The 25,211-nt window shown below is 42.9% G+C and overlaps 1 protein-coding gene across 1 annotated transcript in view; it reads right to left on the bottom strand.

Annotated features, from left to right (window-relative positions):
• The window catches only part of EIPR1 (EARP complex and GARP complex interacting protein 1), a 180,668-nt gene that overhangs the window by 87,359 nt on the left and 68,098 nt on the right, over nt 1–25,211 (bottom strand). The window contains 3 exon segments of the mRNA XM_038394569.2: nt 12,922–13,015; nt 13,018–13,052; nt 13,087–13,111. Coding sequence (XP_038250497.1) covers nt 12,922–13,015; nt 13,018–13,052; nt 13,087–13,111 — 154 coding nt within the window.

The raw sequence follows: 25,211 nt of genomic DNA, 5'->3' as shown, positions 1-25,211 counted from the left end.
CACGCTGGATGTTTGAAGGTCCTTGGCTTTTTATCTAGAAAATACAAAGCCTTTCCTTTTACAAATCAACTCAACTCTTCATCGCTACAGCGGATAGGATGAAGGGCCTCCCGGTGTCCTCGCAGAGGATTTCCAATTGAATCACCTCTTGTATAAGGACCTGTTACAACCTGGCAGGGGTCCTGTTGCTGACGATTGTCAAAGCCCACTCGACTAGAGCTCAGGCATTCTCGGCGCCTTCCTGGAGCACATCCCTATTCAGGGCACTTGTAGAGCTGCAACGTGGTTCTCTGTCCACATGTTCACGGTGCATTATGCCATCACTCAGCAGGCCAGAGACAACGCTGGGTTCGGCAGAGCTGTGTTGCAATCTACACATCCATGAACTCCTACCCACCTCAAGGGGTACTGCTTGGGAGTCACCTAATATGGAATGGACATGAGCAAGCACTTGAAGAAAAAAGTTACCTTTTCCATAACTGGTGTTCTTCGAGATGTGTTGCTCGTGTCCATTCTACAACCCACCCTCCTTCCCCACTGTCAGAGTTTCCATCAAGAAGGAACTGAGGGTGGGCGCTACTCCAGAGGACATCAGAGCCAGTCCTCTATGGATACTGCTGAGGGGAAAACTTCCAGCACTGGTGTATGTGGCAAGCATGCACACCTAATATGGAATGGACATAAGCAAGCACTTCCAGAAGAACAGACAGATTAGTCATATGACAAAAATAGTTTTCTCCTTTACTAACCAGCTAATACATCATTGGGTTATTTGTTTATTTTTGGCTCCCTGTGTCAAATTATTTTATTATAGTTGATAGCATAACACTTTAAGTACAATATTACACACACAATACAAACCACTTAACACTAGTGAAAAAGTTTGAAGTCATTCATGAGAATGCTACCTGAAAATCAACAGAAGACAAGTGACTTTTCATGTTTTCCTGCCAGTTCCAGATATTTTTCAGAAGATGACCCCATAAAAAGGAAAATGACCAAAATGGAAAATAATAAATAGACAATGTTTCAGAAAGCTAGACAAGTGGTACAGTATTATGGCCTATTTATACTAAAAGAAGGAAGAAGAGAGGTCAAGAGTAAAATCCTGTTGAACTCAAAATTATGAAATATTATATTTTGGTTTACTAAAGAATGCTAAGTGAGGAAGTTTTATAAAGGATCAGAATACAAGGTTAGGAGGTTATTGGAAATGGGCTGGAAGCTGTATTCCAATCAAAAGCAAATCTATTTCACTTGTTATTTGGTAAGTTTTCCCAAAATTTTCTCTTCTACATTTTTCGGCACATAGAGACAGGTCATGAAGAACATAATTTCAAGAAATCCAGAGGTGTGAAACATTATTTAAGTGCTGAAAGTTCTTTGACTTTGTCTACAATGAATCAGCTTCATATCTTGATAGATCTGAAATTTGTGCACAGTGTAAAGAAAATGGAGGGGTCTAGGATATGCGTAATAGACAGGGCTTAAATTCTCAGACAGTATTTTCCAGAGCCCTCCATGTCCTCCTCCCCTGAAACATGCTATAAAACACGGGGGGGGAGGGGCATATTTCATTTCAATAAATGAAAATATTTACCAGAGTACCGCTCCAGACAGCTCCACGGAATTTAAGCCCTGTATAGACATTCTCTGGCAATTTCTGTAAAAGGAAAATGGTTCCTATGTATCCTGATATAAATGTGCCCAGCTGAACCTGCTGCACTTGCACAAAGCCCCTCAGATACGTTTGCACAGCCTGCAGAATTGAGCATCCCAGCCCAGGCGGACAAACTCAGGCTATTGGGGCTCACACTAGGTGCACTACAAATAACTATGTACCAATGTTTTGAAGTTGCATCTCAAGCGTGAAGCCCACCCCATTTCTAGGCTTCAGATCCTGTGCTCCAGCCCAAGCCGCAACATCAAACCGTTGTCTACAACAGCTATTTTTAGTGAACTAGTGTGAGCTCCTCTAGCCCAAGTCTGGTCAACCTGGGTTGGGAGGCTCACTCCTGCAAGCTTTGTAGACATACCTTATAAGGTTTCAAAGGGGTCTGCCCAACCAGGGGTCATGAGTTCATCTATTTTTAGTAGTAGGTCCTATCATATGTTAAAATAAGTGACAATTTTCATTTGTTCTCAAGGCAAAATTACTCATCAGTAGATTGTTCTAATTACACAATTTCTTCACTATGCGAACATACAACATTTAAAATGCTATCAGCAGAATTCTGATTTTCAAAACAATTTGCTTGATATTAACTTTTTTACTAAATCAATTTATATCTTCAATTTTGTTTCCTTAAGCATGCAACCTTAATACTGCATTAATGAAATTAAATCTTAAAGACAAGTCAGGAAATATGACTATATTTGGATTAATGTTACTGTCAGACCCTTAACGATAATTCTTCCACAATACTACTGAGGTCAAAGTCAAACTCAAACAGCTTAATGGGACTAAATCAGGGGGCCCAGACAATTTCCATCCAAGAATATTAAAGGAACTGGCACATGAAATTGCAAGTCCAATAGGAAGGATTTCTAATGAATCTGCAAACTCAGGGGTCATATGCAATGACTGGAGAATTGTTAATATAGTTTCTATTTTTAAGAAAGGGAAAAATGTGATTCAGGAAAGTACAGGTTTGTTAGTTTGACCTCAATTGTATGCAAGAGCTTTTCTGAACAAATTTTGAAAGAAAAGTAGTTAAGGACATAGAGGTGAACAGTAATTGGGATAAAACACAACTTGGTTTTATAAAAGGTAGATCATGCCAGATCAGCCTCGTCTCCTTTGTCTAAAAAATCAGTTATCTTCTCAAAGGAAATGCAGTAGATCTAATATACCTGGATTTCAGTAAGGCATTTGATATTGCTCCACACTGGAAATTATTAGTTAAATTGGAGAAGATGGGGATTAATATGAGAATTAAAAGGTGGATAAAGAACTGGTTACAGGGGAGACTACAACTGGTCATACTGAACGGCGAACTGTCAGGCTGAATTTCCTCAGGGATCGGACTTGGGACCAATCTGATTTAAACGTTTTTATTACTGACCTTGGCACAAAAAGCGAGTGTATGCTAATAAAATTTACAGATCACACAAAGTTGGGAGGTATTGCCAATATGGAGGAGGAAAGAATATCATACAAGAAGATCTAGACAATCTTGTAAAACAGGAGTAACAGAAATGGGATGTTTCAGAGTAGCAACCGTGTTAGTCTGTATTCGCAAAAAGAAAAGGAGTACTTGTGGCACCTTAGAGACTAACAAATTTATTAGAGCATAAGCTTAAAAAAAAGTTTTTTCCACCAAATGCATCCGATGAAGTGAGCTGTGGCTCACGAAAGCTTATGCTCTAATAAATCTGTTAGTCTCTAAGGTGCCACAAGTACTCCTTTTCTTTTTGAGAAATGGGATGAAATTTAATAGTGCAAAGTGTAAGGTCATGCATTTAGGGACTAACAAGAATAATTTTTGCTATAAGCTGGGGATGCATCAGTTGGAAGTGACAAAGAAGGAGGAAGACCTTGGTATATTGCTTGACCACAGGATGACTACGAGCCATCAATGTGCTGTGGCCATGAAAAAGGCTAATGCAGTCCTACGATGCCTCAGGCGAGGTATTTCCAGTAAAGACAGGGAAGTGTTAATATCATTATACAAGACAGTGGTGAGACCTCATCTGGAATAGTGTGTGCAATTCTGGCCTCCTGTGTGTAATAAAAATGAATTCAAACGGGAATAGGTGCAGAGAAGGGCTACTAGGATGTTCTGAGATGAGACAAAGAGCTTCGCTTGTTTAATCAAAAGATGGCTGAGGGGAGATGGGATTGCTCTGTAAAAATACATTAGAGGGATATACCAGGCAGGGAGAGGAGTTATTTAAGTTAAGTGCCAATGTCGACACAAGAACAAATGGATATAAACTGGCCTTCAACAAGTTTAGGCTTGAAATTAGGTGAAGGTTTCTAACCATCAGAGGAGTGAAGTTCTGGAACAGCTTTCCGAGGGGAGCAGTGGGGGCAAAAAACCTAACTGGCTTCAAGACTGAGCTTGATAAATGTATGAAGGGGATGGTCTGATGAGACTGCCTATAACTGCATGTGGCCCATCAGCGACTGCCAGTAGCAAATATCTGTAACAGCCAGAAATGGGACACCAGATGAGGAGGGCTCTAAGTTACTACAGAGAATTCTTTCCCAGGTAATCTGCCTTGTTAATCTTGCCTCCATGCTCAGGTTCTAACTGACTGCGATATTTGGGGTCGGGAAGGATTTTTCCAGTGGGTCAGATTGGCAGAGACCATGGCAGTTTTTTGCCTTCCTCTGCAGCATGGGTGCATGGGTCACTTGCAGGTTTAACCTAGTGTAAATGGTGAATTCTCTATAACTTGGAAGTCTTTAAACCATGATTTGAGGACTTCAGTAACTCAGCCAGAGGTTATGGGTCTATTACAGGAGTGGGTGGGTGAGGTTCTGTGGCCTGCAACATGCAGGAATTCAGACTAGATCATGATGGTCTCTTCTGACCTTAAAGTCTATGCATCTAATGAATATATTTCTAGCTAAATATATTCATAACTAGTGCTTGAAAATATTGCCTGCATACAATGCAAAGTGTTACAATTATGAAAAACTTGTTTTTTGCATTTCCTGACCACGTTTTTGTTTATTCATTTTGTTAGTGCATGTCATTAAAAAAAAAAAAAAAGAGAAAAAAAAACTTACATTATGGGATCAATAAACACCAGAAAGCACTTAAGTCCATCTCTATGTAGTATTGCACTTAAGCCCATGCTTAATGGTCAGCATGTGATTGTGTCCCATAGATTTCAATGGGATTTAAGCACATGCTTAAAGTGAAGCATATGATCAAATGCGGTCGTGAATGGATTTTTTTTCCAGAACTGGGGCCATAATACATTCCATATAGTAATATTATGAAGCTGTTACACTTAACTACGAGTGGAAAAGACTTGTTTATTAAACTAGTAGAAATCCGTGTTTACTGCAGTCAAACCATCTAGCACTGAGAGTTTCTGTGACCATACCAGCTAAGAAAGGATGAGCCTAGACAGTTCTCGGCTAAGAAACCTCAAAGGAAAATCCAATTCGTATAAAAGAGGTATTAGTAAATCAATAAAAAGCAATGTTCTGCCAATTGCAGATTAAACTGTCCGGGGGTATTGTGCTGTGAGACGGTGGGTGCTTTTATTTTTCTTTATTTATTTTTAAGATGTGATCAAACTGATATCTAGATGAGCTTTGGTCCTTTAATTTTTCACGGAACTACTTGAAATAATAGAAACAACAACCTTAGCATTCTGGCCACATTCTACTTTGGGCAATTATATTGTGCGGACTTAAATTCCCCTACCTTTTAAATTGGGTGTGGTATAATTCACTGGTCCCATACCCTAAACTTTGATAGATCATGAAAAAGATGGCCCTTAATGCAGCATTTTGGTCTTAAACTTTGCAGAGAAGTAGGAGGAAACTGCTTGATTTTAGATCTTTTAAAAGAATTATCAGGTTTTCAGATCACCAAAGTGAAAATTTTCCTGATTGCCTCTTAAACTCCATTTTAGAGTCCAAATGAATGAAGGGGCTACATAACATAAAAGAAAACACAATGCCAAGAACAGAAAGGAGACAATGAAGACCAGAGAGAGGGGAAAAGGAAGGAGGGGAGAATTTGGCTCTAAAGTTAAGAATCAAGTCAAAAGAAAGGGGTCCAGTTACTGAATCAATACCACATGAAGCATCTGCATGCTCTTTGTCTGACTCCTACCCATAAGTTAAGGATAACACCGCTTAAACTTAAGAGATGTGGAAAGATCACAACTTGCGAAAGTTGGAAGCACAGTAACTATGGATTTCAATCAGTACATCATATGACCTTCTCACTAAAGAACATCTATTTCCTGTGAAGCTCATAAATGCCTCTATTATATTAAAGACCACACTGTAAAGTTACGTGAAGATTAATAAAAAAATCTCTTTGAATAAAATGCTGGTTTAATTTTCAGTCATTAAGAGCAACCTCCTTCATTGACAAATGGTTTTTCCTGCGCCAAACACCTGCATTTGTGCTGTCCCCAGTTCTAGTTATTAGCATAATTTGTTGCAATTGATTTAAATCCCATTTCCCCATGAGCTTCACTGGTTGGTATATTCTAGGAAGGCATCAAATGCTTGTCTTTTTCAATCAAATTTCTGTGTATGAATTAAAGTTTTGGTGGCTCTGATCCCTCCTAATTAGAAGGATGTGGGAAGTCGCAGAGAGAAACACAAGGTAGTCATGCAGAAAAGAACTAGCCCTGCCACTGTTTACTCACGCATGGGGTTAATCCTGCCATCACCAATTTGGCAGACACATGGCTGCCCCAAAGGAATGGATAGTAGGGAAAAAAATAAATATTGTGGATACCTCATTTCCATTAAGTCTGTCACTAATGGTTTGCTGACTTGCCTACCAACTTAAAGTGCAAGCAGAAGGAGCAACTCCGATGAAAGTAGTAAAATGAGTATGATTTTCTGTTTTTCCACATTTAAAAAGGGATTTCTCAAATCATAAGCAATGTGAAGATAGGCCTTTTAAAGAGAGAGATTAATTTTTAATTAAAACACACCAAAGACAGATTTGGTTAGGGAAGAAAGCATTTATTTTCTATTTAATGTCTCAGTGCCTTTATAAGAGCAAAATTAGATAATTCTTTTGCTAGAAAAGCTTCTTTCACTCCATAAAGAAATAGTAATTTTCTCCCCTACTTGACAAAAGGCTTTTGGTACCGATACAGTGGTTAAATTTATAGTACTATCTATATTCTTACAGTTTACTTCACATTTTTCAGATTGCTAACCAAATGCATGCTCAGGAGAAAATTACAATGGATTATACAGAGTGATAAATATCCTATCTATCTTCTCACACAGCAGGTCTGCTCTCTCCATATACTTAGAACAGAGGTGGGCAAACTACGGCCCGTGGGCCACATCTGGCCCCAGGGACCGTCCTGACCGGCCCCTGAGCTCATGGCTGGGAGGCTGTCCTCTCTCCCCTGCAGCCACTCCACCATGCAGCACAATGCTCTGGGCAGTGGGGCTACAGAACCCGGCCTGACTCGGTGCTCTGTGCTGCGCGGCACAACTGACTGTCCTGGTGCAGCCATGCTGCCAGCCACCAGTGCTCCAACCAGCGCGATAAGGGGGCAGGGAGGTTGGATAGAGGGCAGGGGAGTTTGGGGGGTAGTCAGGGGCGTGGATAGGGGTCAGGGAAGTCAAAGGGCAGGGAACAGGGGTTGAATGGGGACAGGGGTCCGGGGGGGGGGTAGTCAGGAAGGAGAGGAGGGGTTGGATGGGGTGGGGGGGGGGCAGTCAGGGGACAGGAGCAGGGGTCCCAAGGGGGGGGGGGGGAAGTCAGGAAGAAGGGGGGTTGAATGGGACAGCGGGGGGCAGTGGTTCCAGGGGTGGTCAGGGGACCAAGAGCTGCGGTGGGGTTGGATGGGGCAGGAGTCCTGGGGGGCCGTTAGAGGGTGAGAAGCGGGGGGGTTGGATAGCGGCCGGGCCATGCCTGGCTGTTTGGGGAGACACAGCCTCCCTAACCAGCCCTCCATACAATTTCAGAAACCCGACGCAACCCTCAGGCCTGAAAGTTTGCCCGCCCCTGACTTAGGGTGATCTCTGTTCAGTTTTTTGACAAAGCTTAAGTTTTTATTCCACTGCATATCTGTTAGCACTACAGAGTTAACTATTCTATTCTAGCACGTGAATGCTTGGGAATTGTTATCAGTGTTCTAATTCTTAAATATTTATTACTTATGATACATAAGCCAGAAAGAACTCACCTTGCTAACAGATCACAGGCATACTACGCAGAACTTACAAATGGTGAAGTTTTGAAATCAAGAGAGAGCATTTGTCCACAATGTCCATGCCAAGTTACTTCAGTCCAGTGTTTTTTTGTTGTTCTTTCACTGTCATCTGCTCCTTCTCCGCTCCTCCCTCCCTCAGCCCAGGGTTTCACCTTCCTTCACTAACTTAAAACCAACAAGGTATTTTGATCAGTTTTCTAAAACATTTCTTTCTTGGGAAAGAATCAGAGTAAGTTGTTGGATCCAAAACTCATTGCCTATTTCAAGAAAATTTACTCAAGCCTTTCCGTAAGATAAGTTACATTATAATAGTTAAAGAAGCAACACGTAAAAAGAAAGAGCTAACATTACAAACACTACACCCTGGTAACTTAAGCTATATCGACACTAGAACTTTTGTCAGTCAGAAGTGTTAAAAAAAAACACTCCCTGACCAACAAAAATTACACCCACAGGAGTGTCAGTGTGGACAGCGCTATGCTGGCAGAAGACACTCTCCAGCCGCTCACTGGGGGTGGTTATATTATGCTCAAGGGACAGCTCTTTCCTGTAGGCATAGAGTGGCTACATGGGAGACCTTACAGCAGCACAGTTGCATCGGTACAGCTATGCCACTGTAAGGTATCTAGTATAGACGTAGCCTAAGTCTTGCTTAGGAGTCTCTTTTTACTATTGGTTATACAACAAGGTGCTTGGTGATAAACTACCTTAATGGGTGATTTATACGCCCTTTAACAAAGTAGTATGGATTTAGCCATATGACATCCCTTAGTGCAAGGAACAGCACCTCACTACTCATCTTTTCCAGATCATGAAAAGTATTCATTTACAGTTGCTTTTTCCTCTCTTTCCTGCCTCATCTTTCATGAATTCAGAACATACTAATTTTAAAAGCTTTTCCTGCTAAATATTCAAGAGACTGTTGGAGGACTGAGGTGTACAAGCATTATCAGACACCAGGAGGAAGGTCCTATGGTGAGAATAAAGAAGGTGTTGGGAGGAGGTCATAGGGAAGTAGCCCAGGCAGTTGTAGCTGTCGCACAGCTGTTCCAGGAGGCACTCTAGACAGCTGCATTCCACAGGGTCCTGGGCTGGAACCCGGAGTAAAGGGTGGGCCTGGGTTTCCCCCAAATCCTCCCAACTCCTGGTCAGACACAGGAGGAGTCGACCTAGACTGTGAATTCAGAAAAACGGCCAAGCTGAGGGCTGCCGTGAAGCTCCAAGGCAAGCAAATCCGCCAAAAAGGGCAAGACCCACCAAGGTAGAGCAGGAACTTTGTCACACCCTTAATCTTGCAAGTTATCCCACTGAAATCAATGAAACAATTAACAGGCTCAAAAGACAGGTTTCAGAGTAGCAGCCATGTTAGTCTGTATTCGCAAAAAGAAAAGGAGTACTTGTGGCACCTTAGATTAACAAATTTATTTGAGCTTAAGCTTTCATGAGCTACAGCTCACTTCATCGGATGCATTTGGTGGAAAATACAGTGTGGAGATTTATATACACACACAGAGAACCACCACCCTATATCGGAAAGCTACTGTCCGCTATTCCTATCTACATGCCTCTAGCTTTCATCCAGATCATACCACATGATCCATTGTCTACAGCCAAGCTCTATGATATAACCGCATTTGCTCCAACCCCTCAGACAGAGACAAACACCTACAAGATCTCTATCAAGTATTCTTACAACTACAATACCCACTTGTTGAAGTGAAGAAACAGATTGACAAAGCCAGAAGAGTACCCAGAAGTCACCTACTACAGGACAGGCCCAACAAAGAAAATAACAGAACGCCACTAGCCATCACCTTCAGCCCTCAACTAAAACCTCTCCAACGCATCATCAAGGATCTACAACCTATCCTGAAGGACGACCCATCACTCTCACAGATCTTGGGAGACAGGCCAGTCCTTGCTTACAGACAGCCCCCCAACCTGAAGCAAATACTCACCAGCAACCACACACCACACAACAGAACCACTAACTCAGGAACCTATCCTTGCAACAAAGCCCGATGCCAACTCTGTCCACATATCTATTCAGGGGACACCATCATAGGGCCTAATCACATCAGCCACACTATCAGAGGCTCGTTCAGCTGCGCATCTACCAATGTGATATATGCCATCGTGTGCCAGCAATGCCCCTCTGCCATGTACATTGGCCAAACTGGACAGTCTCTACGTAAAAGAATAAATGGACACAAATCAGACATCAAGAATTATAACATTCAAAAACCAGTCGGAGAACACTTCAATCTCTCTGGTCACTCGATTACAGACCTGAGAGTGGCTATCCTTCAACAAAAAAGCTTCAAAAACAGACTCCAATGAGAGACTGCTGAATGTGAATTAATTTGCAAACTGGATACAATTAACTTAGGCTTGAATAGAGACTGGGAATGGATGAGTCATTACACAAAGTAAAACTATTTCCCCATGTTATTTCTCCCCCCCCCCCACTCCACCCCACATGGTGGGCCACAAATGTTTACAAAATAGGGGGTTGGCATGCGGAAAGGTGTGACGGCTCCGGCTGGGGGTGCAGGCTCTGGGGTGGGGCCAGAAATAAGGAATTCAGGATGTGGGAGGGGCCTCTGGGCTGGGCAGAGGGTTGGGAACGGGGGGGCGAGGGCTCCGGCTGGGGATGTGGGCTCTGGGATGGGACTGGGGGTGAGGGTTTTGCGGTGCAGGAGAGTGCTCTGGGTTGGGACCGAGGGGTTCGAAGGACAGGAGGGGGATCAGGCCTGAGACAGGGGTGTGGGAGGGGGTCAGAGGTGCAGGCTCTGGCCAGGTAGCTCTGCGCACTGCCCTGTCTGCAGACAGCGCCCCTGCAGCTCCCATTGGCCGTGGTTCCAGGACAATGGAAGCTGCGGGGGTAGTGCTTGTGGCAAGGGCAGCATGCGGAGCCCCCTGGAGTGGGGACATGCCGCTGTTTCCGGGAGCCATGGCACACACAGAGCAGGGCAAGCCCTTGACCCCACTCCCCAGCGGGTGCTCAAGGGCTGGATTAAAATGTCTGAAGGGCTGGATGCGGCCCCCAGGCCACAGTTTGCCCACCCCTGCATAAGTAGTACATCTAGAAAAGGGGAAACTTATTATAAAACTGTACAAGTTATAGGTGGAAAAGACCTAGGTTATTTATGCCCCAAGCTACCAAAGCCCTTAACAGGACTTCACAAGTTTAAAAATAAACATACTTAAATGTTTTTTTGAAGTGGGGTTCATATCCATCTCTCTGCTCATTCAAATATCTGCTATATCTAGAGTAAGAATTTTGCTAACTCCAAGATACATTGAAGCTTAGCAGCAGTACAGATTTGTGTAAACTGCAGATGAATAGCAGTTGGTGGTATTCAAATACTGATAATATGCATGGCAAGAGCAGCTCCAAATGTCTTTGTCCACAGATGTCATGGTTAGTTTTGTCAGGATATGACTAGAAAAATATTCCAAAAGTCTTTGAGCAGAGGACACATGAAGCTCAGAGACAGGTAAGAAAAACTTAGAATTTTTGTCATCACACATTAGGCATTCTTTTTTGGTCTTGGCTCAGAAGAAAATACATACTGCAGTGGGTGTATTATATGGTGTGTGTGTTTGTTCAAAAAACGAATTCTGCATTCTTTTTATCTTCTTTACTCATTTCACTTTTGAAAATCTATGTGTTTTCACACTGTCCTTTTCTTGCCCATGCTACTTCGGTATTTTCCACCGAATGCATCCGATGAAGTGAGCTGTAGCTCACGAAAGCTTATGCTCAAAAATTTGTTAGTCTCTAAGGTGCCACAAGTACTCCTTTTCTTTTTTGCAAACAGAAGGAACACACTCCCCAAGACAGCAGCGGTAGAGATTCAGAGAGTTAGTGGGGTTTGGGAAGGGTAGAGGTGAGACTAACCCACTCTGGGTCCTCTAACGGAGTAGAGGAAGCCAGCAGGAGGGGATATCTGCTGATGGCTATTCTCCATCTTTACCTTTCTCCTCTGTGCAGCACAGCAACTTTTTAAACCCTGTCTTACAGAAAGGTCTAAAAGGAAGGGGAGAATTTGAGGAAATACGGTTGAATCAAAGTGCTATTTTCTTTGATGCAATTTCAATAGACTCTCACAAGAAAGTCATAGAGCAACATCTGACACTGCATAAGTGCGTTATGCTGCATTGTCCAGATTCAATGTATGTAAATATGATGTAATATCTCTCAATTCCCATGTCATCTCTCCCTCCTCATTCCACCCTTTTCTGGGTGATATCTTCAAAGTTCTTTGGTGGTGGTAGTGCAAGGGGTCTGTACACTCTGAGATCATGGTGCTTCGTTCCATGCTCTGGCTCACACACAAATATTAGCCAGTGCAGAGAGTTCTCCTGCGATTAGTACTCTGCTTGTTAGTGTAGGAGTGGAAAATGGCCCAGATGTCATAAAAGATGCCAAACCATGCTGTTATGACCTATGGGCCGAGTGTCAACATTCTGTTTCCTTGCACAGAAACATGCTATATAGATACCCACACAGCTAGGTGCTCATGAATATACGGTGAGCAAATTTCACTCTCTCTATGATAACTCACTGCAAGAATCCAGCCCTCATTACAAATTTTTAGTTGACAGAAAAGAATAAAGAGGAACCATAGAACATAATCAAATCTCCCCCCAATAAATAATAAATTACTTATATTTATACCAAATAGAGCAAAATGCAGCCAGAAAAACAAGATAAAAATGTGATATCAAAATTATGTTCTGTACAAAGACTAAAATGTTAAGTAGAGCACCTGTTTGTGTGCAACAAACATCTTGTATGAAAGGGAGGAAGGCACAACGAAACAGTACACAGGCTTTTACAGCATGTGTTTTTGCAAGGACTACAATGTTTTTAATCTATGAAACATCTGGGACCAAAAAATCAATTTGTACCTTTTTTAAGATAGAATAGTTTTAAAGTTTGTAATCCAGTTTCTACAATATAAATCTGCACACAAAAACAGCACAGGGCTTTAGGCTTTTTCTGGGAATATAAAATATGCAGAATCCTACCAGGCCATATTGCCATGGGCTGTGTTGTCAAGGTGACAGAGTAGCTCCAGGGTTTGAGTGTTGCTTGATGAATCATCAGGGGATTCATGACTGCTGATTCCAATTCCTTCGGCATCTCCAAACAGTCATTTCTCCCCCTCCTCCTTTTCATCCCCAAACAGCCGCACTGTCATGACTTTACTGTCGGAAGCTAAGCAACAGAGGATAATGTCAACAGATCATTGTACAGGAGACATACTGTACACATGCATCAACATCTACGCAAATCTTTAAGCAATGCACATCTGCTGTTTAAAACATTTAAAATATTATATTAAGCTGAATTCAAAAAACATACCACACAGATAAAGGTGCAGACCTCAAGTCAGCAATCAGTTCACTGCAGAACTCATAATTAGCATACATTTAACCCACTTTTCCGTGTTTTAAAGCCAAAATTCAGTTCTAATGAAAACAGATTTCCAAGCCCCATTCCCCATATGTTCCTTTCAATTAATGTTAGAAATGAAAATGACCCCTTCTCAAGTGTATAGTTTGCACCTTAACAGTAATAATTTAGCCACAATTTTAAAATTTCTTCTTGTGGATTTGCTGGGTTATCCCCAGTTTGCATGTATGGCACTAAGTCGCATCCTTTGCTGTGAAAGACTGTTTAGCAAAGACAGTTCTCCTCTAAACATATATGCACTCAAATTCCTCTCTTTAATTTCAGCTGTAAAAACAGAGTTTCCAAAAAAGACAAATACAGGATTTATTTTTATTTATTTTTTAAAAAGCAACAACATCTCTTGAAACCCCTTTATGTTTAAATTTGCCTTTAAAAAAAATGATGTTGCAAAATATAGGTGTATCTATGAGAACAGTATCAGTACTATAGGGAAAAAGAATGTTGCGGGGCCCATCTTCATTCCTGCACCATGTGTAGCAATTTGCATCAGTGCAAAGTGGGTGTAAGCATTACTAGATCAGAATGGCAATAATTTGCAACCATTTTGCACTGGTGAAAATCAATATGCAACAGAAAATCTGGTCCAAGGTCAACAAGGGAATAGCACAAGGGTGGGCAAACTTTTGGGTCCAAAGGCCACATCTGGGAATAGAAATGATATGACAGGCCATGAATGATCACAAAATTGGGATTGCGGTGTGGGAGGGGGTGAAGGCTCTGGTTGGGGGGTGCAGGCTCCAGGGTGGGGCCAGAAATTAGGAGTTCAGGGTAAGGGAGGGGGCTCAAGGCTGGGGCAGAGGGGTTCGGAGGACAGGATGGGGATCAGGGCTGGGGCAAGGAATTGAGGTGCGGGAAGGGGTGCAAGCTCCAGCTGGGGGTGCGAGCTCTGGGGTGGGACTAGGGATGAGAGGTTTGGGGTGCAGGAGGGTGCTCTGGGCTGGGATTGAGGGGTTTGGAGGGCAGAAGAGGGATCAGGGTTGGGGTTGGAGCACTGGAGGGGGCCAGGGGTGCTGGCTCCCGGCGGCACTTACCTCAAGCAGCTCCTGGAAGCAGCAGCCATGTCCCCCCCCATGGCCTATGCAGAGCTGCGGCCAGGCAGCAATGCACACTGCCCTGTCTGCAGGCACCGCCTCTGCAGTTCCCATTGGTTGCAGTTCCCAGCCAATGGGAGCTGCAGGGATGGCGCTTGGGGAGGGGGCAGCGTGCAAAGCAGGAGCCAGAGCAGAGCCTTACTGCTGTTTCTGGGAGTGGCCCCAGACCCCACTTCCCAGCGGGAGCTCGAGGGCCGAATTAAAACAGCTGGTGGGCCAGATCCTGCCCACGGGCCAAAGTTTGCCCACCCCGGAATAGCAGGTCAGTACAAGATACTGCTGCACACAAAAATCTTACCATTGATGGCAATAGTGAGGAGACCACTAATAGTAGAGGATTGGGTTGCGGGGGGCAGTTTGGGGAAGATTGAATCTCTATTAAAATGGTCTCTATGAAAATCCAATGGGTAAGTAATGGTTAATTTAAAAAAAACAACAACACCATTTCCTTTTGAAGAGTCGCTTTGTATTAGGAACTGAGAGATGAGGGACTTCCCTTTCTGAGTACATATGACTGGTTTTAATCTGGAGCTATGAACTGACGCAGTTCTGCTGACTTTGAGAATTGAGGGAAAGGAAACGGAAGCAACTGAACTACAAATCAGTATCTTGGACTAAGATGTCAGCAACATGGATACAGAAACCAAACAAGTCCATATTAAAAAGCAGTTTGAAGCAAATATATAAAGGCATACAAACTACTTCCCCAGGGATAGAAAGAAGGTAAGCATTTAATCCAAAATAATTAATAATAAATCTTAGTTATCAGTCATATACAGGAAAAGTAACTAGATAAAAATTGGATGAAAGTAAGAAAGACCAATGGAAGAAGATGACAATCACTTCAAAGGAGGAGGGCTGAAGGGGAGGCTTAATTTACTGTGCAGAGTTCAGAATTTGTTATATGGTAAATGTATACTCTAGGATGTGACAAGAACAGAGTCTGGAATTTGTACATGAATTTGGTCAAAGAGGCGATTTGGAATCATACGGTGTTGGACAATCCCCTTTCGTCTGTTGCTATGCAAACAGACCTGTACTAATTGTAGTGCATGCTGAGTGATTGATCAATATTTAAAACTCAGCCAGTACTATGCCAAATTCCCCACTTCAATTCAATGTAGGTACTGAACAAAAAAGAAAAAGCAACTCTATACTGTATTGCTATTTTTCCTTACCATAGGGTAAAGCATTGCTCCTAACACACTAAGCACCTCCACCATACAAATAAGAACTACCCACTTAAGCTAAATTTACAGTAAGTTCTGTGAAGACATAATTTCTTGAGAATGCTATGTTTGTGTACTCCATATCAGCTATGAGAAAGCATATCGTTTAAAAAAAAAACAAGCACTTGTCCCACTACCACCGAGAGATGCACAGAGAACCACGAAAGAAGTAAGCAGATCAGAAGAGGCCATGGCACATAGACTCTCCAGAATCTTAACTAGGGTTAAGATCCATGGTGCCTTTGTAGAGAAAATGGCAAGTGATTTTCAGCTAGATTCTTTTGGGAGAGTGGTGAGTTTGGTATAGTCTTTGGTAGAAGCTTCACTTTCATATTGTTGGTGGCGGTGGTGGTTTGGTTTGTTTTTTTTCTGGCACACTACCTATGACTAAGTTTGTCTAAAGGTAAAGATCATGATAAACTCCTCCTGCCCCCCATCAAAAGGTGAGGAAGACCCAGCACATCACCACTTTTTGCTTTAACAAATTTAAACCCTCTTTAACATTACTTCATTTCTTTGTCTGAATCTGCTAGATGATCCACTATTATTATTTATATTTGTAGTGTAACCCACACACCTTCTGGGTGTGGTGTTCTGCCCCATCTAGTGGCACCGAGACCATTTAGAGCAGAGGTGGGCAAACTACGGGCCGTGGGACCTTCCTGCCTGGCCTTTGAGCTCCCGGCCGGGGAGGCTAGCCCCCAGCCCCTCCCCGATGTCCCTGGCCCCCGCGGCCTTAGCTCGCTGTGCCACCAGCACTCTAGGCAGCGGGTCTGCAAGCTCCTGCTGGGCTGCAAGAGCCGCAGGCCTGCCCTGGTGCTCTAGACTGCACGGTGTTGCGGCTGCCAGTCCTGGTTCTCTGAGCCCATGGTAAGGGGGCAGGGAGCAAGGGGATTGGATAAGGGGCAGGGAGTCTCAGGGGGCAGTCAGGAGACATGGGGTGGTTGGATAGGCGTGGGAGTCCCGGGGAGCCTGTCAAGGGGGGAAGGTGTGGACAGGGGTGGGGGCAGTCAGGGGATAAGGAAGGGTTGGATAGGGAGTGGAGTCCCAGGGGGGCAGTTAGGGGCAGGGGTTTCCAGGAGGGGGCGGTCGGAGACAAGGAGCGGGGGGAGGGGTTGGATAGGTCGGGGGTTCTGAGGGTGGGAAGTGGGAGGGGGTGGATAGGGGGCAGGGGCCAGGCTGTTTTGGGAGAGACAGCCTTCCCTACCCTGCCTTCCATACAGTTTTGGAATCCGATGTGGCCCTCCGGCCAAAATGTTTGTCCACCCTGACTTAGAGAGTTAAATGGGCAGTTGGCTTTTAGCTTATGCTGTAGAGGCTCATGCACTGAGCGCCAGTGGTCCCAGGTTCGATCACGCCTGCCAACAACCAGGGCCTGTCAGCGTTACAGTAGTACTCAAGTGTGCTAGGCACTAAACATACGCACAGAAAGGCTTATCTCTCTGCCTGAAGAGCTAATAGTCTAAAAACAAAGACATTTTCCTGCAGTCATCTCCAGACTGCAATGGCTATAAGCAGAAATGAGTCTACCATAAATGAGCTGTTTAACTGAGACAGTGCCCATATGCAGCTTTACACTATCTATTATTTACTGAAAAACATGGTGGAGAACAACTGCACTCTGATAATTTCCTGTTCTATGAAACCCAAAGTGGAGATGCTGGCTGTGGAACACAGGAGTCCAGCAGAGATTGTGATCCAAATTTTAACCCTCTGAAGTTAATCCAGACTCTGAACATGTGAACAAGACTCATCAGCCAAGCATCTAAGAAAGAGAATTCTCCTTGCCACCTCAATGCACCCTCATTTCGTGCCTTATTTCCAGCTACAGCCATACCCTGATGCTTTAGAAGATAGCAAAAAAAAAAAAACAAAAACAAAACAAAAACAATACAAACAAAAAACCCAGAATACACCTGGCCAATTGTGCAAAGGAAAAAATTCCTTCAAGAGCCCTGCAGATGATCAGCTTACGCCCTGAAGCATGAGATTTTATTGTATGATTTTATTCGATTCATCTCAGCAAAGAAAGTATTTTAAGCTCTGGAAAATATATCTGGGATCTTAATTTTAACCTCAAAGTATTTCTGCAATGTTCAGTCTAAGGAAGATAGTGTAACTTGTCAGTTGGAGCCTCACTTAAGCTATTCTCATCAGTTTTGGATTTCACCAAGACAATGCAAAAGCCAGCACATCACACAGATGCTTGGAAGAGTAAAGGAAAATAATTACTAATAGCAAAGAAAGCCACCAAAAGACTGGAGAGAGAATTTGAAGCAGGGCAAAGTTATCAAAAGCACCTAAGTAACTTAGGTGCTTTTAAAATTTTACTGCAGCCACCAATAAAGAAAACCCACTTAAATTTCAAGTGTGTGCAGTAACTGGGCAAAGATTCTATCTACCTACAGTAACTATAAATGCTGTCAAGACCAAGCCAGAAATGTGCCTCACTATTGTAGGCACAGGAGACTCCATTGGGTGGTGAAAGCATAAAGATACATCACACTTCCACATCTTGCAGACTTTGCTATGCCATTCCTTGGAGCCCAGTATACAGTGTCCCCTCTGAGACTCTAAACATGGCTGTGGAGACAGTGCTTTGAAGTTATGGCTCAGGCTGGATCTCGGGCTCTGGAGCCCAACAAGCCCAAGTCTGCAGATTAGAGCTAGGGGGCTCGCTGCCGCCAGCTGGGTAGATATACTTAAAGGAGGAAATAGCTCAGTTATTTAGCCGTCTCTGGTCCAAATTTACAGAAACCTAAATGAGAAACTTCTATCCATGATTTATCAAGATTAAAAATGACCTATTGTGATTATGCCCTCTTCCCCGCTCTATAATGGAAAAAAGCATCAACCTCACTGTAATGACAGTATTTCCTAAAATTTAATATTTACTAAAAATGCTCTCCCCAACGCTAAGGAGATGGAAGTATCTGAATTTAAAAGGATGGCAACTCTTCACTTCGTAAGGCAAATGCTTTTGTATGCACCTAACAGATGCCAAAAGGTCTAAAACAGAAGGGTGGCTCATATTTTCATGTGTAAAATGGTATAACATTGCACATCAGCTTAACTTCATTTGGGAGTGGCTAGGGGATGGAATCCAGTATGCATCAAAGAAGGGGAGTCTTCTTGGGACTATACAACTATCTTGCATAGTAGATGCACAAAATCCCCAAACGTATCATCTTAAAAGACTTTATTCATAGCTGGATTTGGAAATGCTCAAGGAAACTGATGGACCAGTATCAAGCTCTCATACTATGGTCTATTCTCAAGAACTGTATGTTCCTTGCAAGCCTTACCGGTTCTATTTTTAAATTTTGAAAGTATGCTGAAATTAGATGTTTGGCTGATTTCACTGGTGCAGAATAACTTAATTCAGAGCACTTTTCATCTTCCCTTACACTCATTTTAATGTACTTATATACAGCTCTAACAATTCATTCTCAAAGGTGTGAAACCAAAATGGAATCGTCATGGTCTCACATGGAAGTAATTTTAGGTATGCCTAGTCTAAACCTGGGTTTAATTTTCCTTTTATATAAAGTAAAAAACAGATCGTTTTCTCTCGGTGAAAGAACCAGGAAGGCCTGAAATAGATTGTAAAGCGTCAATCCACTATTACAGATGGAGTAAAGTTGTGGGTCATAACTCCTCAAACCAAATAATCAGGATCTACAGGAGACTCAGTATAAAATAGCTCCACCTACATATGAACAAGGCTCCCACAGCTACCTTCTCAATGAATATACAACAAGGGGATCACTAACTGTACAGTACTTGCAGAATTGGCCATATATCCATGCATTTCATGTCCATGTTACTTTGGAAGTCTCTCATTACTTTAAATTTTCCATTTTTACTACTATTGAACAGTATCACTTTAGCCCTTGATTTGTCTTGTTCCCTTAGAAAAGATGTGAACCTGCACCTTCATGCAAATAGAAATGTATATTTCATTATGCAAGATGCCACCCTATGGAATTCCCTTTGGAGATCTCTGCTACAGTCTTAACTCTCCCCAGTTCTGACATGCAAATAGCTTTTACATGTTTTTTACCTTCTCACATACTATTTTTCAGATACAATATCAAAACATTTTCTATAACTTTATACGCATACAGTACTCATTATGTTACACAGTTAAATAATGATTCCAAATATATTTGACTTAAACCAAAAAATCTTTTCTTTCTAAAACTATGTAATTTAACTTTCAATATTTTATTGTTTACTTTTAAGGAAGTACAAAACAAAAAGGGGACATTTAAATGAATAAAGGAGTTATTACTGATATTTATATAAAAAATGCAAACATACAAGGCTACTGCACTGGACTTTTAAGGTTCTTTCTTTTAAGCCACTTAATCATCAGTCACACAGTATATTAATTTCTTTCCAAGCAGCCACCAAGCTTTTCTTAGGCCACATTTACATTAAAGGATTTTTTCCTCCCCATTGGTGGTAGCCCATGTGTAAATATACAGCTATAGTTACTTCTACTGTTTGTTTTTACACCAAGACAACATGCTGACATTCTCTTTGACTAGACACCATTGGAACACCTATCTTCAAGAACCTTATGAGGTACACTCAAAAGGAACTACTCTCCTTCACAGTCTGTAGATTAGAGTCCCTCAGTAAACCTTAAAGTCTGAAACTCTTACCTTACAAAAAACTCAGTGAATGAGGCAAGGACTTCTACTGAACGTTTGCCACATTCCCTGCTCACCTTGTCTCATTCACTGTACACTTTCTATACATTTTGCTCTGTTGATCTATATTACTTAAGTGCCCATACAGTGGCCCCGTTTAGCTGCACACTTTACAAGTAGAGTGAGAAAAATGTACTGGCATACACAGAGTGCAATTTTTGGTGGGTCACAATTCAGTTAAATCAATACCAATTTTCAGTGGAGTACTCAAAAGCACTTCTCAATGAGGGCTATTTCCATGCTATTTCAACTTTCCATCACAACAACTGCTCAAAAAGAAGTTGCAAGAATGTGTTGTAAACATGTGAAGTATCCTATTTTCTCACCCCCAAATGTGCTCCCTCTTGGACTCCAAAACAGTTGAATAATATTTTATTCCAACTCAAAGTATTCCCCTTTGAGAAGAGGCCAAGGATGAAAGAAAAATATGAGTCTAAAAGGTGAACACTTCAGAAAGTTGTAAGTAATGATAAGAATTAAAGGAGAAAAAGGTGTAATCTTAGTTACTAGTCTGCTGCTGCTCCTGCTTTATAGTGCAGTTTACATTCAGTAATCCAGTGGTTCTCAACCTTTCCGGACTACTGTACCCCTTTCAGTAGTTTGATTTGTTTTACGTACCCCAAGTTTCACCTCACACTTAAAAACGACTTGCTTACAAAGTCAGACTTAAAAATACAAAAGTGTCGCAGCACTCTATTACTGAAAATTTGCTTATTTTCTTGTTTTTACCATATAATTATAAAATAAATCAATTGGAATATAGATATTGTACTTATATTTCAGTGTACAGTATAAAGAGCAGTATAAACAAGTTATTGTCTGTATGAAATTTTAGTTTGTACTGACTTTGCTAGTGCTTTTTATGTAGCCTGTTGTAAAACTAGGTAAATATCTAGATGAGCTGATGTAACCCCGGAAGACCTTTTTGTACCCCCAGGAGTACACATATCCCTGGTTGAGAACTACTGCAGTAATCAACCCGCTTAACCAAACATAAGCTGGAATGCAGTAGTCCCTGTACATGCCTCTACGATGCTACACAAACATCTAGGAGCTGGAAGCAAACAAAAATGTCAACGAAGAAAGGCAGAACTGATTCCAGATGTATATTTGATCAGGACACTGGGAGAGACTTCCCCTTTATGAAAGGTGGCATGGGACCTATTATAGATTCATAGAGTTTAAAGCCAAAAGGAACTGTTGCAATCACCTAATTCAGTAGTTTTCAACCTGGGAGCTGCAGACTATGTCTAATATTTCCAAAGGGTCCCCACCTCCATTTTAAAATTTTTAGGGGTCCGCAAATGTAAAAAGGTTGAAAGATGATTGACCTAGTTTGACTTCACGTAAGACAAAGGCCGAAGAGTTTCACTCATTAATTCCTGCAGTTGAGGGAATTATTCTTCCCTAATATGTAAGCAAATACCTTAGGTCCACAAGTTTACAGACTGGACAGTAATGGTTGAAAGAGAGCCATTTACAATCACTACATAGAAATGGGGTTTGTTTGTTTGTTTTGGGGGCTTTTTAAGTAGAGTATATACTGGAAAACTGCAACAAGTTGAGCGATTGGGTATTAAGTAAATTTGTATTTGGAGACTTTCTGAAAAAAAATTATCTTCTCTGATAAACAGCAGCTTTAAAAACGGACACAGCATATAATTTCAATGGCTATACTGAGAAACTATTTCATATTTAGATGACTGACATGGTAAATCTGAATAGATCCATTAGAAGCAGCTGTAGTCCAGCACACCACTGTAGATAATAAGTATACTGAATTAGAGTTCTGTTATTATACAAGGAAAAAAAACTACACTCACTGGTGTTTGAACCATAGGTGACTTTCTGAACTAAACAGCTTTAATTTTTAAAAATTTTCTCTCACACCATCTTCCTTCCTCCGCCCTATTCTCTCCCGTACCCCACCCCTCCCCAAAAGTAGCTAGAGACAGAAAGAAATCCAATTAAGAAAAAAACGGTTACTAATCTTCCATAACTGTTGTTCAAGATGTGTTGCTCATGTCCATTCCATGACCTGCCCTTCTACCGTTTGTCAATGGTTTGCAGGGATGACCGGGAGGGGGAAAGATTTCGTTTGGAGGCCCAAGTGAAACGTCTCTACTTACCCAAGTAGGCCACCTTTGTGAGGGTTTTCTGCTACCTAGCAAGATTTTCTGGACTTGCTCCAAGCAGGCTCGCTCCTCTGGGTTCAGCCATGCAGTAGCCACACTGTCTGGTACAGGAAGGCGAGGTTCAGGTGGAGCAAGCGGCCTTGGTTCTGCAAGATCAAGTCTGGGCGTAGTGGGAGCTATAAGTGGGGTTGTTACCGAGAAGCCAGGAGTGTGCCAAACTAATGCTGGCATGTCCACACCGGCACTATCAAGATAACTTTTGCCTGGTCCTTCTTGATCTTTAGGAGGACGTTGTGAACCAAGGGTATCAGTGGAAAAGCGTACACAACAGCCCCTTCATCATGAAAATAGGAAAATATCGGACAGGGAACCCTTACTGAGCCCATGCATGAAGCAGAACTTTTGGCCTTTCCTGTTCTGTCTGGTAGTGAACAGGTCCACCTGGGGAGTCCTCCACTTCTGGAAAATGGCATTGACTACCTCTGGGTGAAGGGACCATTCATGGTGAGAAGACCTGCTTATGTGATCCGCCAACACATTGCGGTCTCCTGGGAGGTGTGACACCTCAAAGCGAATGGCGTGTTTCACATAGACGTCCCACAGTCAGAGAGTCTCTTGACACAGAAACAAGCTCCCCCTTGCTTATTAATGTAAAGCATCGAAGCAGTGTTGTCCGTCAAGACCTGCATTACCTTCCCTGAGAGATGGGGAAGGAACACCTCCAATACTCCAGGTGTGGCCTCACCAGTGCCGAGTAGAGGGGAATAATCACTTCTCTCGATATGCTGGCAATGCTCCTACTAATACAGCCGAATATGCCATTGGCCTTCTTGTCAACAAGGGCACACTGCTGATTCATATCCAGCTTCTCATTCACTGTAATCCTTAGGTCCTTTTCTGCAGAATTGCTACTTAGCCAATCAGTCCCCAGCCTGTAGCGGTGCATGGGATTCTTCCTTCCTAAGTGCAAGACTCTGTACTTGTCCTTGTTAAACCTCATCAGATTAAACCAACAGGCCCTGCTGGGGAACTATGACTTTAATTTGTGGGACTCAATGACCAATTTCAGCCAATGACCTCCTTGCCATAGGAGTCTAAGCAGGAGTTCACCGCTATCCTGGAGAAAGACAAGACTGGTCAGAGCCTCTCTCAAGGCAGCCTTGGATGCAGCTGACTTGGCAGCCAGATCAGTTGCTACTGCAGTCATGAGGTGATGTTTGTGGCTCCAGTCATCGGGCCTTTCCCACAAGGTGCAGCGGTTGGTCCAGGACCTTCCTTTCAAGGGCAATGCACTGTTCTCTGAACAGAGGGATGCCAAGTTGCATGGCCTGAAAGATTCAAGGGCAAGGCTACATTCTCTGGGCCGGTACATGCCTATGACCTCCAAGAAACATTTCTGGCTGCAACTGCCTCCCAGGCACAAACCCTCTAGAAAGAATGGGAAGGGCAATAAACTCTTGCCTTCTGCCTCAGCCTCTCAGTCAAGCTTGGGTAGATACCCCGGTGGGTCTATGCAGGCCTTTTGAGGGTGTGCCCGAGGACTGCATACCTGGATTCATTCCCCCCTTTTGTTTTTGGACTGCTTTTTTCCCTTCCAGACTGCGTGGTCCCACATAACATTGAACCTTTGGGTGCTCATTACTGTTTCAACTGTGTACACACTAGCAATTTCTGTGCACCCCTCTCTTCGACCGCACAAACCTATCCCTCTTCACGGACCCTTTTCATTAGCAACTTCTCACCCAGGAGGTGTAAGCCCCCTGCGTGTGGGAGCCATGGAGGAAGTTCCTCAAGATTTGAGAGGGAAGGGGTTTTACTCTCAATATTTCATAATCTCAAAGGGAGCTTCAGGCCCATCCTGGACTTGCGCTGCCTCAACAAATATCTCAAGAAGTTGAAGTTCCGCATGGTTTCCATCATTCCCTCCCTGGGTCCAGGAGACTAGTATGCCACCCTTGACTTACAGGATGTGTATTTCCACATTTCCATCTTTCGTGGACACCGATTTGTGGTGGGCCAACGCCACGATCAGTTCACCGCGCTGCCCTTCAGACTATTGGCAGCCTCAAGGATTTTTATGAAGTGTATGGCGGTGGTTGCAGCTTACCTGAGATGTCGGGGCATCCAAATCTACCCATACCTTGATGATTAGCTACTCAAGGGTTGTTTGCAGGCTCAGGTGCAGCACTGCATTTACGTAGTAAGGACCACCTGTCTAGAGCTGGGTCTGCTAATAAACGAGCAGAAATCAACACTAGTTCTGGTACAGAGAATAGAATTTATAGGGGCAGTGTCTGACTACTCAGACCAGAGGCTACCTGCTGGAAGCCTGGTTCCAAACTATGTTGGAGCTAATCACCTGAGTCAGGACTACCAGCTCACGACCACTTGGGTATTCCTCAAGTCGCTAGTCCACATGGCACAGCGGCGGGATGCAGCGCATCCGGCCCCATGGACTTGTGCTCATTCAGCTTTTCTTAATAGTCCCGAACCACTTCTTTCTCCACAGAGGGCTACGTTGGATATTAGGAAACACTATTTCACTAGGAGGGTGATGAAGCACTGGAATGCGTTACCTAGGGAGGTGGTGGAATCTCCATCCTTAGAGGTTTTTAAGTCTCGGCTTGAAAAAGCCTTGGCTGGGATGATTTAATTGGTGTTGGTCCTGC

Source organism: Dermochelys coriacea, chromosome 3 (genome assembly GCF_009764565.3).
Source record: "Dermochelys coriacea isolate rDerCor1 chromosome 3, rDerCor1.pri.v4, whole genome shotgun sequence".
Lineage (NCBI taxonomy): Eukaryota > Metazoa > Chordata > Testudines > Dermochelyidae > Dermochelys > Dermochelys coriacea.
Note: the sequence above shows the minus strand (reverse complement) of the source record. Positions and strands in the feature narration are given on the sequence as shown.